Source organism: Patella vulgata, chromosome 8 (genome assembly GCF_932274485.2).
Source record: "Patella vulgata chromosome 8, xgPatVulg1.2, whole genome shotgun sequence".
NCBI lineage: Eukaryota > Metazoa > Mollusca > Gastropoda > Patellidae > Patella > Patella vulgata.
In genome coordinates this window covers 33,024,057-33,038,899 of record NC_065886.2, presented here as the reverse complement: position 1 = coordinate 33,038,899, position 14,843 = coordinate 33,024,057, and the positions used below count along the sequence as shown (strand labels likewise).

Below are 14,843 nucleotides of genomic sequence, written 5' to 3'. Positions count from 1 at the left end.
TTAAAAGTTGTAGAGTATGATCCTGTGACAAGGAGATTAATGTAATGAATCTTATCATGTTGTCGTGTGGATGCTGTCATGCTTTATATATTTATCCTTGAAACATGTGTCACCAATACAACACATTTCTTTTAAAAAGTGCAAAAAATATTAATAAGCTGACATTATGCAATAGATGGACGGACAACTGGGAAACAGGGCTCATCCTCTCATTGTTTCAATACCTCACATAGAATTATGAATATAGCTGTTGAAGACTGTCATGTTCACAAGGCTTTCAAAACTCTATCCTCTATCGCCTTCACAAGGCTTTTGGAAAAGGGTGGTAACTTTGGAACAAAATATAATGAATCTTATCATGTTGTGGTCACGCTGTCATTCTTTATTAAATCTTGGAATATGTGTCACCAGTCGGTCAATATATGTCAATTACAACATATTTTCTTCTTTTTTTAAAAAGAAACCGAAAATATATCAACGTTTGATTAATATTGAAAGAATTATACGTATTTTAAGGATATTGTAAAATTTCAACACTTGTGCCCATGCAAATGACATGTAACCCAGGGATATATGTAGATCTCAATGCACCTGGCCATCTGATAGATTAAAGATACATTATGGGAGATTCGGTAACGAGTTGGCAGTTCTCACTATAATACTAATAGTTAAAAACTAGATAATGTAAAGGCAATTTGGTGAAAATTTCATTCAAATTGATCCACTATGAACCGAGAACTAAGTGACTGAAATTCCCATAAGCCTCAGTCATCATTACTAAAGTCAGTAAGATAAACAGCATAGTCTCGATTATCCATTTAATCGTTTAATAGAGAAGGACAGTTATGCAGTAAATCGGCTTACAATCCACTAAAGATCGCAGGCTAGCGCTGCCATCTGGAGTTGATTATGGCCTGGATAGGTTAATTAATGTCTAATTAATAATTTAGATAACATTTCAGGCCTAAAGAAAGACCTGAAATAGGCAGATTTAGCTCTTGCATAATGCATGTTTAAGAAAATTGTTGACATATTTCCATTCAGGATTCAACATTCAATTTATTATTTTCTACCTTTGGTGTCGTTCAACCCACCCACCCAATTCCGTGGGGTTATTCTTTTGGACGGAACTGATGAAATTTTGCAATAGTCCCTTACAGTAATGATCTTTCTTATATATATACATTACATGTACATATGCAAACTCATAGTTATAGTCTAAACTGTATGGACTGTAATTTTGTACTTAATAACATATTATTTTGTGTATAAGGGGACACTCGACCACAGGGGCCTTGACAAGAATATACCAGGTTTGAGTCCCGGCGGGTGACAAGAAGAACCGTTGTGTTTTTTCGTGCCTAGCCGTCACTTGTCTGGGGTGTTGTCTGTGAGACTGAAGTGGAAAGTGTCTAGTCGTTCGAAAAGGTAAAAAAACAGGTGTGTGCCTATAGCATCCTTGATGGTTGGAAATTGAAGAGCAGGCATAGAGTGAGGCCAGGATGAACAGAACATATTTGTCTTTTCTTTCTTTTTTTAAATTGTAAGTGATTTTTTTCATTTTATTTTGTTTTTATTTTAGATTCTAGTAATGAGGTACAAGTTTTTCCATGGCATTGTTTGGTGCCGTTTCTTACGAATACAGGACCGCAGCATGCAGCCCCACCTACGCCCGAACCTACCTATCAAAAACAATCTGTACCACCACCATTACCAGTTCCTCATCCTAATATAAATCATTCACAGAGTGTCAGCGAGGCTCGTATGTATTTTACCTCATTTTTTATTTTCTACCGCTAACCACATCATCGTGTTGAAATGAAATAAAATATGTTTCCCAAAATTTGGACGGTTATAAACAGAATTTAGACTACATGTACGTGTTTTATGAATAGAAATTCACAATTTACTAGATAGTAGAAGCCTTTTAATACTAGTATTATAATTGTTGGGCAGATAGTGCATTCAGCTTTTTTTCCCCAAGTAACTTGATTTTATTCCAAAAAAGTAAGAAATACCATCATTCAGCATTTTCATTATGAAACTTAATTGTCTCGCCACCTAAACATCGTATTAAACAAAACTAGAATTTTTATGTGGTCATATTTGGACATTTGTGAAAATAATTTAGACTATAATATATGAATATTATGAATAGAATGAATAGAATTTGGACTACTATGAATAGAAATTCAGTTAATATGATTTAGACTTACATGTACATGTATGAATAGAATTTGGACAATGAAAAATAAATTGACGATTACATGTTGTACATGTATTAAATTCAGTATCAGGTATTCAGTAACATATTTAAAATTACCCTAGACTGGTCTAGACCAAAGCATTTTATAAGGCCATCTGTAGAACTCTAGAAAAAAAAAATGAAAAACATAACAAAGGATTCTTTAATTGTCTATTTTACAGCTCCAACCAAGGTCTCAAAAAATGATAATATGTAGTAATACCCTTTTATGGTCACATAACTTTCTTCTCCTCCCATGTACTATTCAGTTTAGACACTATCATTTCTTCCTCAGCAGTCCTCCACCCTCGGAAATTTCTACTGGTTCTGTTTGGTTATCAGTATGATGAAGATGATATTGGAAAATTTATTAAAATAGTTGTTGAACGTGATTGAGTTTATTTAGTATATTCAGAAACCCGAGACAAAACAGAACACAAATACATGTTACAAAGTTGATGATAGTCATACACTGTAATGCATGCAGGGCCGTTGCTAGGCAATTTATGTATTGTCTCCCTTTAGTCATTAACAATAAATATAGGCCTACTATACCGGTAGTTTATTTTCATAACGTTTATGTTTGTTTATTCAGTTTTAAAAGATGATGATGATATGGAAGAGGAGGATGATGATGATGTTTTTGAGCCAGTACCTATGGATGCTCCAAAGAAAGCCACTGTACTGCGATCACCTGCCAAGAGAAGAACTCAATCCTTAAGTGCTCTGAAAGATAAAGAGGAACCAAGAAGTCCCAGAAAGGTTTGTTATTGAAATATTACATAGGAACTTGATTGAAAGTTGCTAGAAGCGTATGTAGAGAAGCCTTTCCATTGGCCAGAATTTGCCTCTGGGTGACAAAGCCATGAACCCAGGTGACAAAAGCAAGAAACCTGGGTGACTAAGCTATGAACCAAGTTGACAAAATGGTAAACAAGGTTAAACACTTAATTCTTTATTTTCAGACTAGAGATAAGGATCACATAAGAAGACCAATGAACGCCTTCATGATATTCAGTAAACGTCATCGAGCCTCTGTACACCAAAGACATCCCAATCAAGATAATCGTACAGTGAGTAAGATCCTAGGAGAATGGTGGTACGCACTAGGTCCGAAAGAAAAACAGAAATATCATGAACTGGCTCTCCAGGTGAGGAAATTCATAAAAAAAATTAAATTAAGGCCGCACAAAAAAATATTCTGGTTCTTGAATACCGGTGCGTCATCAATAATCGGTAGTGTCAATTGCATGCAAGCGATTGAGAAGAGAAAACGTATTGTCACATAATGAACAATAAAATATGTTGAAACTAAGCGAAGGCTTCGGTACTGAAATTACAATATGTTAATTATAAAATGTTAAACACAAAGATATTTTTTTTACAAAAGGAACTATTCCTGAGTTCACAAAGCATTCTCAGGCTTAAGATATGAATTTACTCAAAATTATTTGCCTTATTTTGGCTAAAATATAGCCAGCCCTTTATAAAACTTTAATGTATCAATGCTTCAATTAGAAACTATGTGCAAAGTTTTGTGTTTGTGGATAAAGATATTTCTCAGGAACGCTGATTGAAAGTTGAGTAAATTCTTAACTCAAGTCTGAGAATGCTTTGTGAATTCGAGGTTAGGTTGGTGTTGAGTGAACGTTAAACGTCATTTCTCTTTCTGTTTTAAATGTTTCAGGCTTTTTGAATGTATATGAATTGTGACGACGTTACTTAAACTTTACAATTATTCCAGGTTAAAGAAGCTCATTTTAAAGCTCATCCGGAATGGAAATGGTGTTCTAAAGATCGTAAAAGATCAAGTACTATCGCTGCAACACTTAAACAACGGGGAGGTCACCGTCTCAGTTCCTCGGATGATACAGGTGACCTTAGTATCAGTGGTAAATAATCTTATTGATAATCTGATTGGTTCATGGCAAGGGGTGGTCACCTGGTTTAACATATGCACATTGCATCATAAGGTCAAGTGGCGTGGTTTAAATCCCCGCTGGTATGTAACAAACTTGTGGGTTTTCTCTGCGTCCTCTGGTTTTCTGTTACTGCTAGCTGCTTAAGACCCCTGTATGCATTTTTATTATTGAAATATTATTGAACCATATGTTAGTCTCGAGTTGATGTTAAACTCCATTCCTCTCTCTATCCGGGGAAAATTTCCCTCATAGCACACTGTATGATGAAGCCCGTCTGCACAGCCCACTCTGAACAGAATAGTAGGATGTTAAACCCCATTTCACTACCAGCTAATTAGAAAAAGAAACTAATTAAACAATAAAAGAAACAACCAAAGTAAAATCATATAATCTCAAATGAATTGAAAATGCTGGCAGACATTTTGAATTGATACTGGCACTCTATAATATGATTGGATATTTATTCTTTGCTTGAGAAAGACTAAGAGAACCCTCATTGAAACTTCTCCAAAAATAAATATGCAACAAATCTGTATTTCATGAAATTATGTCCTGTTTTATTCTGATTTATTGGCATTATGATTACTGTTTGGCTGACACTGCTGTCCAGGTAAGATTTCACTCATAGCACACTGCATAACATATTCCTGTCTTCACTAGACCCTGTGGGGCCAAACAGTAGAATGACCCTTGACAGCTAGAATTTGAAATAAGAGTACGGCGTAGTGGCATAGTCAGATCAAAATTTAACACTGCATGTATAATATTTAAATCTTTTGTATTTATTACTAGAAGATCCTTTTGATGTTGATCTGCCACCACCCGTGTCGTTACCTCCAGCAGAGTTACCTCCACTTCCTGATCAACACTCGTTAAAACAACGCTCACAGAGTTTTACAGCTCTCACCCATAAAGAGGACTACACTCAAAGATATATACCACGAGAAGGGGCTTTCCCAGAGGTAAGATAAACAAAATAATCTTGATGCGTCATCTTCAATAAATAAATAATTATCTTGTTCAGAAGGGCAACCTGTGTGTAAATTTATAAACTCATCTAAATCCTGATGCTCCATTTTAAGCAATAAGAATTGCATCCAAACTACAATATTGTGAAATATGAATCTCTAATAGGAATATCAGTCCAGTATATACAAAGCAATGTTGAATTGAAATGTTATCGTCATTTTTTCAAAATCCGATTGAATCCAAGTATTGCAAAACCTGAGAACCTGTTAGTATATGTTGCACCTAATCAGTTGCTATTCAACAAAAAGTAGGGTGTTGGGTGGCCGAACAGTTAATGTATTTTTGTTGCATCACAAGGTCTGTCTTTGAGTCAAGTGGTGGGGTTTTGATTCCACACTTGTACGTGACAAGGAGTCTGGTTGCCTTTCCAACCTCCTGGGTTTTCTCAGGGTCTTTCAGTTTCCTCCCACTGCTAAAGACCCCTACGCGCAAGCGAAAAAATGAAATTGAACCAAATATTAGTCCCGAAATGACCTAGTTTGTGTTGAGTGGACGCTAAACCCCATTTCTTTCTCTCTCTCAAAGAAAAGTAGGTGGAAATGCTGTTGTCCAGGCAAAATTTGTATCATAGTACTCTGCCGAGAAGTTGGACTTTATTAGGCTCAGTGGTATTTCATTTTCAATGGTGTTTTATTTGCAAAGACTTTGATAAATAGTTAAATGAAAGTCGTTCGGTGTTTCCATCAGTCACTGGCTTTTAGACTTCCACTTATGCTTCACCTTGACAATATATGTAAATCTATTTCAGGTCCCTGAACAATCCAGCTCATTAATTCTCCCAAGATCTTCAGCACCAGTGGCGTCATCTTTATCAACAACAGTGATGTCAAGTCCATTGCTACAGCAACAACACCATCAACTTCCTTCACAACCAGATCAGTCCCGCACCAGTTACCATAGTTACACTAACAATCCTGTACAGGCCTTACAACAATCGTCACGACAGCTTATAGCATCACGTGGTGATGATGATGACAGCGATGATGAAAAAATGGTGATTTGTGAAGATGGTAAGATACGTTCACATTTCTTTCAGAAAAAAAAACATATAGTTATGGATACTGTGAAATTATAAAAATGGCCTTAGTTGTGTTTGAAAAGATTGGTATATACCCTGTTTCTGAACAATCCATGATGCTAAATTGCAGCTTTACATTCGATATTAGATGTATATTTTATTATTAAATTCATTAAGGCAACCTCTTGCACGCTTGCCGTCATGAAATTTCAGTGTGATTTTCCCTTTTTAGTGTAGAGTGTCTAGTCATTTGGATAGGATGTAAAAAAAATCAAGGCTCTCTGTACACGTTTAAGTACACATTAAAGAGCTCTTGCTAATAAGAATTAGACCAAGAGCAATCTGTCTGCCACCGCACACCTGTTCATTAGCCCAGTTGGAGCACAACAGTAGGACCTTAAACCCCATTTCTTTTTGTTTCATTTGCCCAGTTGGTGCAGAACAGTAGGGTGTTTCATTTCATTTGATTACTCATGTACATCTTTCCCAAATCTGTAATTTATTTTTTTTAGGAAATATTCTCAACACTGACAACAGCCATGATTTATTTTTCATCTTTCATAATTTGTTTTCAGGTGAAGGTGGATTAGATCAAGGTGGAATCGATCTGAACTGTAAGGAACGGGTGTCAGATAGCGAAACGGATAGTCAGACGGAGGAAGACAGTTTGATTGAAAACAAGGCATTCCCTCAACAACGCTTTTCTCCTGTCATGAAACCTTTGACTGCTGCTGATATTGCTTGTCGGCCTAAGCCGATAAAAAGAGCGTGTATCCCCGAGCAGAAGTTAGAAATAGAGGGTCCGACGCACGACCCTGTATCAGGACAGTTGACACCAAGACCTTCAAGCACTGGATCAAGTTTTCAGGTTTTTAAAGCTCGTCCACGTGGCGGGAGAATAATGTCGAGTACTTACGATGGAGGAGAGATCAATACGCAGTATGTACAGAAAGAACGGTCAGACAGCCATTCACATTCCGGGAGTTCACGACTTCCACACACACAGCAACGAATAGAGAAACTAGGTCAGATGAAGATCCATAATATAACCATGACAGCCCCTGATAAGCAGCAGATCTTTCCTTCGTCCAATACGCAAACCATGCTAGGTAAACAAAATGGCAAAGGAGCCATGTTGAGCAAGATGACACAAAAGGCTCCCAAGTCGGCAAAAGTTTCAGCGCAGAGCCAGGCAGCATTTCAGCAGTTCACTTTTCAACAGGCAGTTAAACAACCTGGAGTTCAATTAACGAAAAACGTCACATCGGGATCAGTGCAATTAGTAGCGACTGTAGTATCGTCTGCTGGTCAGACCGGGCAAGTTCTGCCCACATTCACTACCACAAGCAAACCAATCACAACCCCCGTACCTATAGCCTCCAAACCACTCGTTCCGTTAACACAGGCAACCACTACCGCTAGTACCGGATCTCGTCCCGGATCAGTGGGAGCCATAGGAGTTGCATCTCAACCTCTTCTAACGGGCAGTCCTGCAGCGGGAGGAGTAAAGAATGTTGGAACATTAGTTTTACAAAGTGTTCCCAGTAATCAGTATGTTGGTAGTAACTCGAATTCTAATATACAGACCACGCCTACCTCCGCAGCTTTTATCACCATACGTAACATGGCCACACCCCAAACAGCACAGAATCAAATGGGTCAACCCACCTTGCTGACAGTACTAAAACCAAATCAGGCAAATCACAACTTGCACGGGTCAGGAACCCAAACCTTTAACTTGAGTCAACAGCCGACCCACGTTCAGTATATCTTGCCTTCTGTTCAAGTGGCACCCCCTGGTGCCAAAGTAGAGAATGTCTTACAAATGGCGTTGCCCGGTACGACCAACATCTTGGCAGTTCACAGCTCCAATCAACAAGGACAACCGAGTCCTCAACCAATGCAGATGGGAAAGTTTCATATCACACAGCCACAGTCCGCTCAGCTTCGAATGAACAGCATTAATAATCAGGCGAAGATTTTACAAACATCACAGGGCAGCTTGTCTCAAAAATTACAGCCCTCACAACAGATGGTGACTCAACTGTTGACAGTTAGTCCATCACCAGCGGTAGTGGCTACATCCCAGGCCCAGGTGCAGCTCTCCCAAGCCAGGTTCACACAACCAGTATCTTTAGCTGTAGCACCGTCACAGTTTGTACAACAACAGTCCAATCAACCTGTTATCACACAACAGAATCAGCTCCATTCACAGAGGCTCATTTTACCATCTAATCAAAAGTAAGTTTATTGTCTGTATGTACAAATATGTGGAGCTGCAGTGGCTCAACGAATAAGGTGTTGGCTCACTAACCTAGACGTCCCGTGTTTGATCTTGGTGTTGGCCGCGAAAGTTCATCAGAATTTTCCTGCGTGGTTCTTCATGTCAGTGGTGCAGGATGGAGAGTCTGGCAAGGGACAACATTGGCATGTATGCATTGGCGTGCACATATAAGAACCCCCGACAGTTGGAATTTGACATAAGAGTAGACTGTAGCGGTGCCGTCCGAACTTTTTGGTCGGAGTAGGACTTTAGTTAAACCCCATTTCATTGTATTTCAGGATAGCCTATGTACAAGGATCAACTAGTACTATACCTATTGTTACAAGCCAGAATAAATTAGATGGTCTACAGAGTTACTATGTACCAGGTAATTATATTTATATACCAAAGATATATATTCACCAACATTTACTATATCCATACTTAAAGATGAGTTATCTCAATTGTGGTTATAATAGTTCAAAAATAGATCATGAACAAGGAATATATTCAAAATTTCAGTCAAATTACTTTATTCTGAACAAAGTTATAAAAGGCCTATTAAGTTTCTCCACCACCAATAAAAGATGGCGACCTCTTGTTACCCTAGAGCAGTATAGATCAATGAAATTTCAATTTTTCATAGCTTTATAAATACTGGACAGAACTGAACCAATTTTGGACTGATATTTGTATTAGAGATTAAACTTTCACCATATTGTAGTTTACAAGGGATTCCTGAATCCCTAAATTTAATGTTCAAAAGACTTGAACCAAAATCAAATCAATCTTGATCATTCTTAAAGAAATATTTTTCACCTTTTGTGGACCCAATCAAGAAAGGTTTTTGCATATTAAACATATTGATTTTATTTTATAAGGTCCACAAGTGCTAATTCACCCTCAAGTACGATCACCATCTAACGCGGCTAGTCCTGCACCGACGACTGGTATATTACAGACGAGTGGTGGAACAACTATTGGTGTGATGCAAGGTCAAGCCCAGATCATTCAAGCCTCACAGCCTAAATTATCTGTATCGAACAACAGTCCTCCACAATCTCACAGCCCTATGTATTCTCAAGGTAGGTTTATAATAATCTTACAGTCCAGGAGGGGTTGGGTGTCAAATGGTAGATCACAAGGTGTGGTTTCGATTCGCCGCTTGTATGTAACAAGGTGTAGGGTCACCTTTCCAACCTTGTGGGTTTTCTCTGGGTCCTCAAGTTTCTTCCCCACTGCTAAAGATCCCTACACTCAACAATGTGTTAATCCTAAAATGATGATCAAACCCCATTCAAGAAACTCTTAAAAACTGATTTGTTTCAAACAAGTTATAACTGATAGTTAAAGAAATAGACATATTTTAGTATACGAAATTTGCAGGAATGAATGTTTGTGTAAAAGCCAACTATTTTATAACATTAGCTCAATTGGTCTGTAGTCAACATGTTTAACTATTACAGGAAGAATGTCCGTATAAAAGCCAACTATTTTATAACATTAGCTCAATTGGTCTGTAGTCAACATGTTTAACTATTACAGGAAGAATGTCCGTATAAAAGCCAACTATTTTATAACATTAGCTCAATTGGTTTGTAGTCAACATGTTTAACTATTACAGGAATGAATGTTAGCGTAAAAGCCAACTATTTTACTGTGCAATCTGAGGGAAAAGGGGATATCGGATATCACATCAGTACTAGCGCCGACAGTACCAACTTCCAGACCAAACCAAACAGGGTAAAGGCCACTACAGCTAGTATTCCAGTGGCAACAGAAAGTTTACAGAGAGCACCGCCCACTTCAGGTAGGACTATCATTGCTAAATGTAATTTATTGTTTATACGAAAACTACCGTAGCTGTTGACATTCTTAACTTTAGTCTGACACTGTTTTGTGAAACCGGGGCGAGGCCTATTTCACTTGCCCTTGTAACCCAATTTTTTAACCTCAGGGCAGCCCTATTGTAGCCGCTAACCCCAAACGATAGTCAAAAATATGTATATGCTCCTCCCAGACTAAAAATAGAAATTCCTTTGTTAGTTTATGTAAGGACATTTTGTCATTTCTAAGAGAAAGTTTACACACAGCTTGACTTAACATAAGGTACATCTTTAAAAAGTTATAATCATTTACAACATATTATAATCTCATTGTTAGTCAACTCAGGTATAGCTCGGAAAATTAAACAGTTGTAGACCCGACGCTCATATTCAAATCTAGACGGACCATTTTTAACTACGCAACAGTAGAAACCCAATAGTTTTCTATGATTCTCAACGAATTTAAACAGTTTTCCAACAGTTGTTTGAAACTAAACATTAAATACAGAAACAGCACAACTATACAATACCTGTTCGGTTTTGCGTCTGGTGTTGGCCCCAATATTTTTTCATGATTTTCCAATCACTTTCCCCCTTGTCACTGGGGCAGAAGTCCTGTTCTCATTGGCAGCCTTTAAGATATCCCTGGACAGTAGAAAATAAGAAAAAAAAAAAGGGTTAGGCTAAATTTCCCTTTGGCCTGAATGGTGCAGAAATGCAAGACGTTAAATTCCATTTCATTTTTTTTTTTAAACTATATTTTATTCAATAAGAATAGGATTGGGGAACAGGCTAGGCCTATGTCATCCCCCTCCCCATTTCATTTCCCTTTGGCCTGAATGGTGCAGAAATGCAAGACGTTAAATTCCATTTCATTTTTTTTTTTAAACTATATTTTATTCAATAAGAATAGGATTGGGGAACAGGCTAGGCCTATGTCATCCCCCTCCCCATTTCATTTAATTTCTTCATGTAAAAATTTCCCCCACATTTAAAAAAGGAAATTGCTTTTCTTATTATTTAGTAAAGATTTTTCATGTCTAATTTATTGAAAGATTCCCCCCCTACAGATATTAATTCTAATCGAGGAATAATGTGGCTTTCTTACAGCAATCTTTACAACATTTATCTAAAGAGAAGTGATGCTGATTATCACTTTCTGTACAGACATTTTGTCATTTACAATTGATGTAACTAATGATTCCCACTCGTATTTAATTTACAAAATGTCATTCCTTCCTAGATGTAGAAATTCATAATTGATCTTGCGACAAAATTTTCGCCCACTGCCATTTATGGTGAGAAGCTGAATTTCTATAGGATGAAAATTGTGCCATTTGTAATTGGTTCTGTGTGAGAAGAGAGATGTGACTATTTTAGATATTTTTATCCACCTGCAGGCTAGATGAGGCCATGTTGGAATGTAGACCCCTGTGGTTATAGACCTCTTCTTCATCTTTTTTACCATTTATAGTAATTTCCTTATGGCTGGTTGACCTTTAAGATGTCAAGATGAGTAGGATTTCTCGCTGATGAAATACTTTAGACTCTTGTAATTTATAGAAATGGACAGTATTGTTATAAAAGAAAATTGTAGCCTATTATTTCTGATCAACATCAATTTCTGATATTGTTTCGAGTGTGTAATTTATTTATTGTTTAGGAAATTTGCATAGGCTATCAAATTTCTCATGCCTAATTCAAGCTAATAGATACTCAGATTAATTTTTTAACATTTGATTAAGAAAAGGAATTCGAAATACCATCACTAGATAAACACCCAGATTTAAAAAGGGCCCATCAATAGATTTTTGCGGAAATCGGTATGGTGGTGGGGTCATTTACATATTGAAAAGCATGGTTCGATAAAATTTCAAATCCGCCTATCTTTGTAAATACTGAACGGAATTGAACCATTTTTTGACGGATATTCGTATTAAAGGCACATCTTTTGAGATTTTAAATATTTCTTTTAACTAACGGAATATATTAAATTTTCAAGTAATAAGTCTTCTTGTATTTCAGTTTCTAAGCCAGTTTCCATTAATTCTATAAAGTCTGTACCTTCACCGAACCATACGCCAGAAAACACAAAACAGTCTACGTTACCTACCACTACAAGTCAGATACAGCAACGATTGTCAAGACCGCCACAAACTATGACATCGGCCAGTCAGCAGCAAGCATTGTCAGGGAGCATGAGTCAAGGAAGTTTTGACAGCCAGTCCAACGATGGAAGCAAACCTCAGCGTTCGTGTAAAGGGAAGCGTTATCGCGAAGAATTTAAGTCGACCATTCGTGACAGAAAACAGAGTAAACCGGTGACATTTTCAGACATTCCAGAAGAAATTTCCCCGGAACCATATAAAGGGGAACAGGAAGTGAACGTTAGTAGTGAGAGTGATAATATGCGAGGATTACCTTCCTCCATGCCATCTGTATCTCAACAGCAGACGCACTCGAATCAGTCTGTTGAACCTTCACCTTCATCAGAACAAACAGATCAACAATCACAGGTAAGGTTCATGAACAGCTCATATTGGGTGTGAATGGAAGGCTGAATGGTTTAACGTGTGCACTTTAGATCATAAGGTCTGTTATTGAGTTAAGTAGTATGATTACGATTCTTCACTTCTATCTCGGTGTTGGTCGAAAGAGAAATTTCCTCAGGATTTTCTAGCGTGGTTTCCACTCCTCGGTGTCGCAGGATAGAGGGCCTGTCAGGTGAAAGTGTCTAGTCATTAATATGGGAAGAAAAAACCAACATCCAAACACGTTGTCGTTGATGTGCACATTTAAGAACCATGACAGTTGGAATGATTATTTTCAACAGCCATTTCCTCATCGACGGGGCATCTTATGCACAAGGTGTGTGTAATTACTGTATTCAGAACACAATATGCTGCATAATATTCGTAGTTTGAGGTCTATTTTTAAAAAGTGAATGGAATCTTATTGACCTTACCTCCTGAAGCTGACCAACGACTTATGAATCCCAATTCTGGCCTCTATTAACCCCAACTAAAAATATCTGATGAGCAACATTTTGAAATAGCATCCCTGGTGTTGTATAATATTTTATTTTTTATCACATTTTCAGTTAAAACAGAAACACAAACCCCCACCAATAACTGTTCCATCTCATCTAAATGATTTGGCTGCCATGCCGTCACCGAGTATTAACAGTCCGAGAAAAAGTTTCTTTAAAAAGAATGTGGATGATGGAATGGATAAGTAAGTACAAAATGTTAAAAGTTTGTGAGCCATGGTGATTTATTGAAGGCCGAGAAAGTTCATCAGGATTTTTCGGCTTGGTTCCCGTTTGTCAGTGGGGTGGGGGTTGGAAGGCTGAATGTTTAGAGCGTGCGCGTTCTATCATAAGGTCTGTGATTGAGTCAACTGGCGTGGTTTCGATTCTCTGGTTTTACGTGTCAAGGCTTAGGGTATCCTCACACTGCTAAAGACCACTACGTGCAAGTGAATTATTGAAATAAAATTGAACCATGTGTTAGTCCTGAAATGACCTGGTTTGTGTCGAGTAGACATTAAACCCCATTTCTCTCTCTCTGTCTCTTTGTCAGTGGTGCAAGATAGAGGGCCTGGCAAGGGAGCAGTAGTTTCACATGAATCAGGGTGGTTTAAAGTACTGTAGGGAGCAGTAGTTTTACATGAGTCGGGGTGGTTTAAAGTGCTACAGGTAGCATTAGTTTCACATAAATCAAGGCGGTTTAAAGTGCTACAGGTAGCATTAGTTTTACATGAGTCAGAGGGGTTTAAAGTGCTACAGGTAGCAGTAGTTTTACATGAGTCAGGGTGGTTTAAAGTGCTACAGGTAGCAGTAGTTTTACATGAGCCAGGGTGGTTTAGCATTAGTTTTAGATGAGTCAGGGTGGTTTAAAGTGCTACAGGTAGCAGTAGTTTCACATGAGTCAGGGTGGTTTAAAGTGCTACAGGTAGCATTAGTTTCAGGCAATCCAAACACTTGAGGATTAAACATATTAACTACACCTTTTGATTGATGAATATATTTACTTGATTTTCACAATTATAAATTTGAATGCCAATTAAAAAAGGTGAATAATTAGGAAGTTTCGTTTCAGAAAATGTAGCTCCCCGTTTAATTCTAGGGTATTGGAGAATGTGGATTTTGAGAGACAGTTTGAATCATTACCCAAATTCATACCTGAAACTTCACAATCCCTTACTCCACTACCACAGTCTCCTAGAGCTCTCATCAATAACTATAAAAAGAAGAAAAGACCAATATCTGGTTTAGGTGGGTATTCATTCTTTCTCTATCTAAATGTTCTAATGCTATGTTCAAATGTCCTTATGGTGCTGTTCTGATGTATCAATTTCGAGTCAATGTAAATCTTGTCTGAAGAAACATCTAAAACTGTGGTGTTATGGACCTTTGTATTTGTAGATGAATCAGGTGCTTTGAACAGGCTTTGTGGATCTAGCATGTAACAAATCGACAGTTATTATTATTATTCAAATCGCATTCTGGTGCTATAATTAAATCTTGTTCTGGTGCTAT

The 14,843-nt window shown here is 37.5% G+C and overlaps 1 protein-coding gene across 2 annotated transcripts in view; it reads left to right on the top strand.

Moving 5' to 3' along the window:
- Nucleotides 1–14,843, top strand: part of LOC126829847 (protein capicua homolog) — a 43,990-nt gene that overhangs the window by 18,945 nt on the left and 10,202 nt on the right. The window contains exons 3-15 of one of the 2 annotated variants that reach the window (XM_056102723.1): nucleotides 1,583–1,762; nucleotides 2,841–3,007; nucleotides 3,211–3,396; nucleotides 3,990–4,137; nucleotides 4,960–5,129; nucleotides 5,945–6,206; nucleotides 6,790–8,455; nucleotides 8,777–8,865; nucleotides 9,359–9,562; nucleotides 10,102–10,287; nucleotides 12,329–12,819; nucleotides 13,404–13,537; nucleotides 14,431–14,579. In XM_056102723.1, coding sequence (XP_055958698.1) covers nucleotides 1,583–1,762; nucleotides 2,841–3,007; nucleotides 3,211–3,396; nucleotides 3,990–4,137; nucleotides 4,960–5,129; nucleotides 5,945–6,206; nucleotides 6,790–8,455; nucleotides 8,777–8,865; nucleotides 9,359–9,562; nucleotides 10,102–10,287; nucleotides 12,329–12,819; nucleotides 13,404–13,537; nucleotides 14,431–14,579 — 4,032 coding nt within the window. Of the gene's footprint in view, nucleotides 1–1,582; nucleotides 1,763–2,840; nucleotides 3,008–3,210; nucleotides 3,397–3,989; nucleotides 4,138–4,959; nucleotides 5,130–5,944; nucleotides 6,207–6,789; nucleotides 8,456–8,776; nucleotides 8,866–9,358; nucleotides 9,563–10,101; nucleotides 10,288–12,328; nucleotides 12,820–13,403; nucleotides 13,538–14,403; nucleotides 14,580–14,843 lie in introns of both variants that reach the window. The other variant, XM_056102722.1, reaches the window with a different exon arrangement.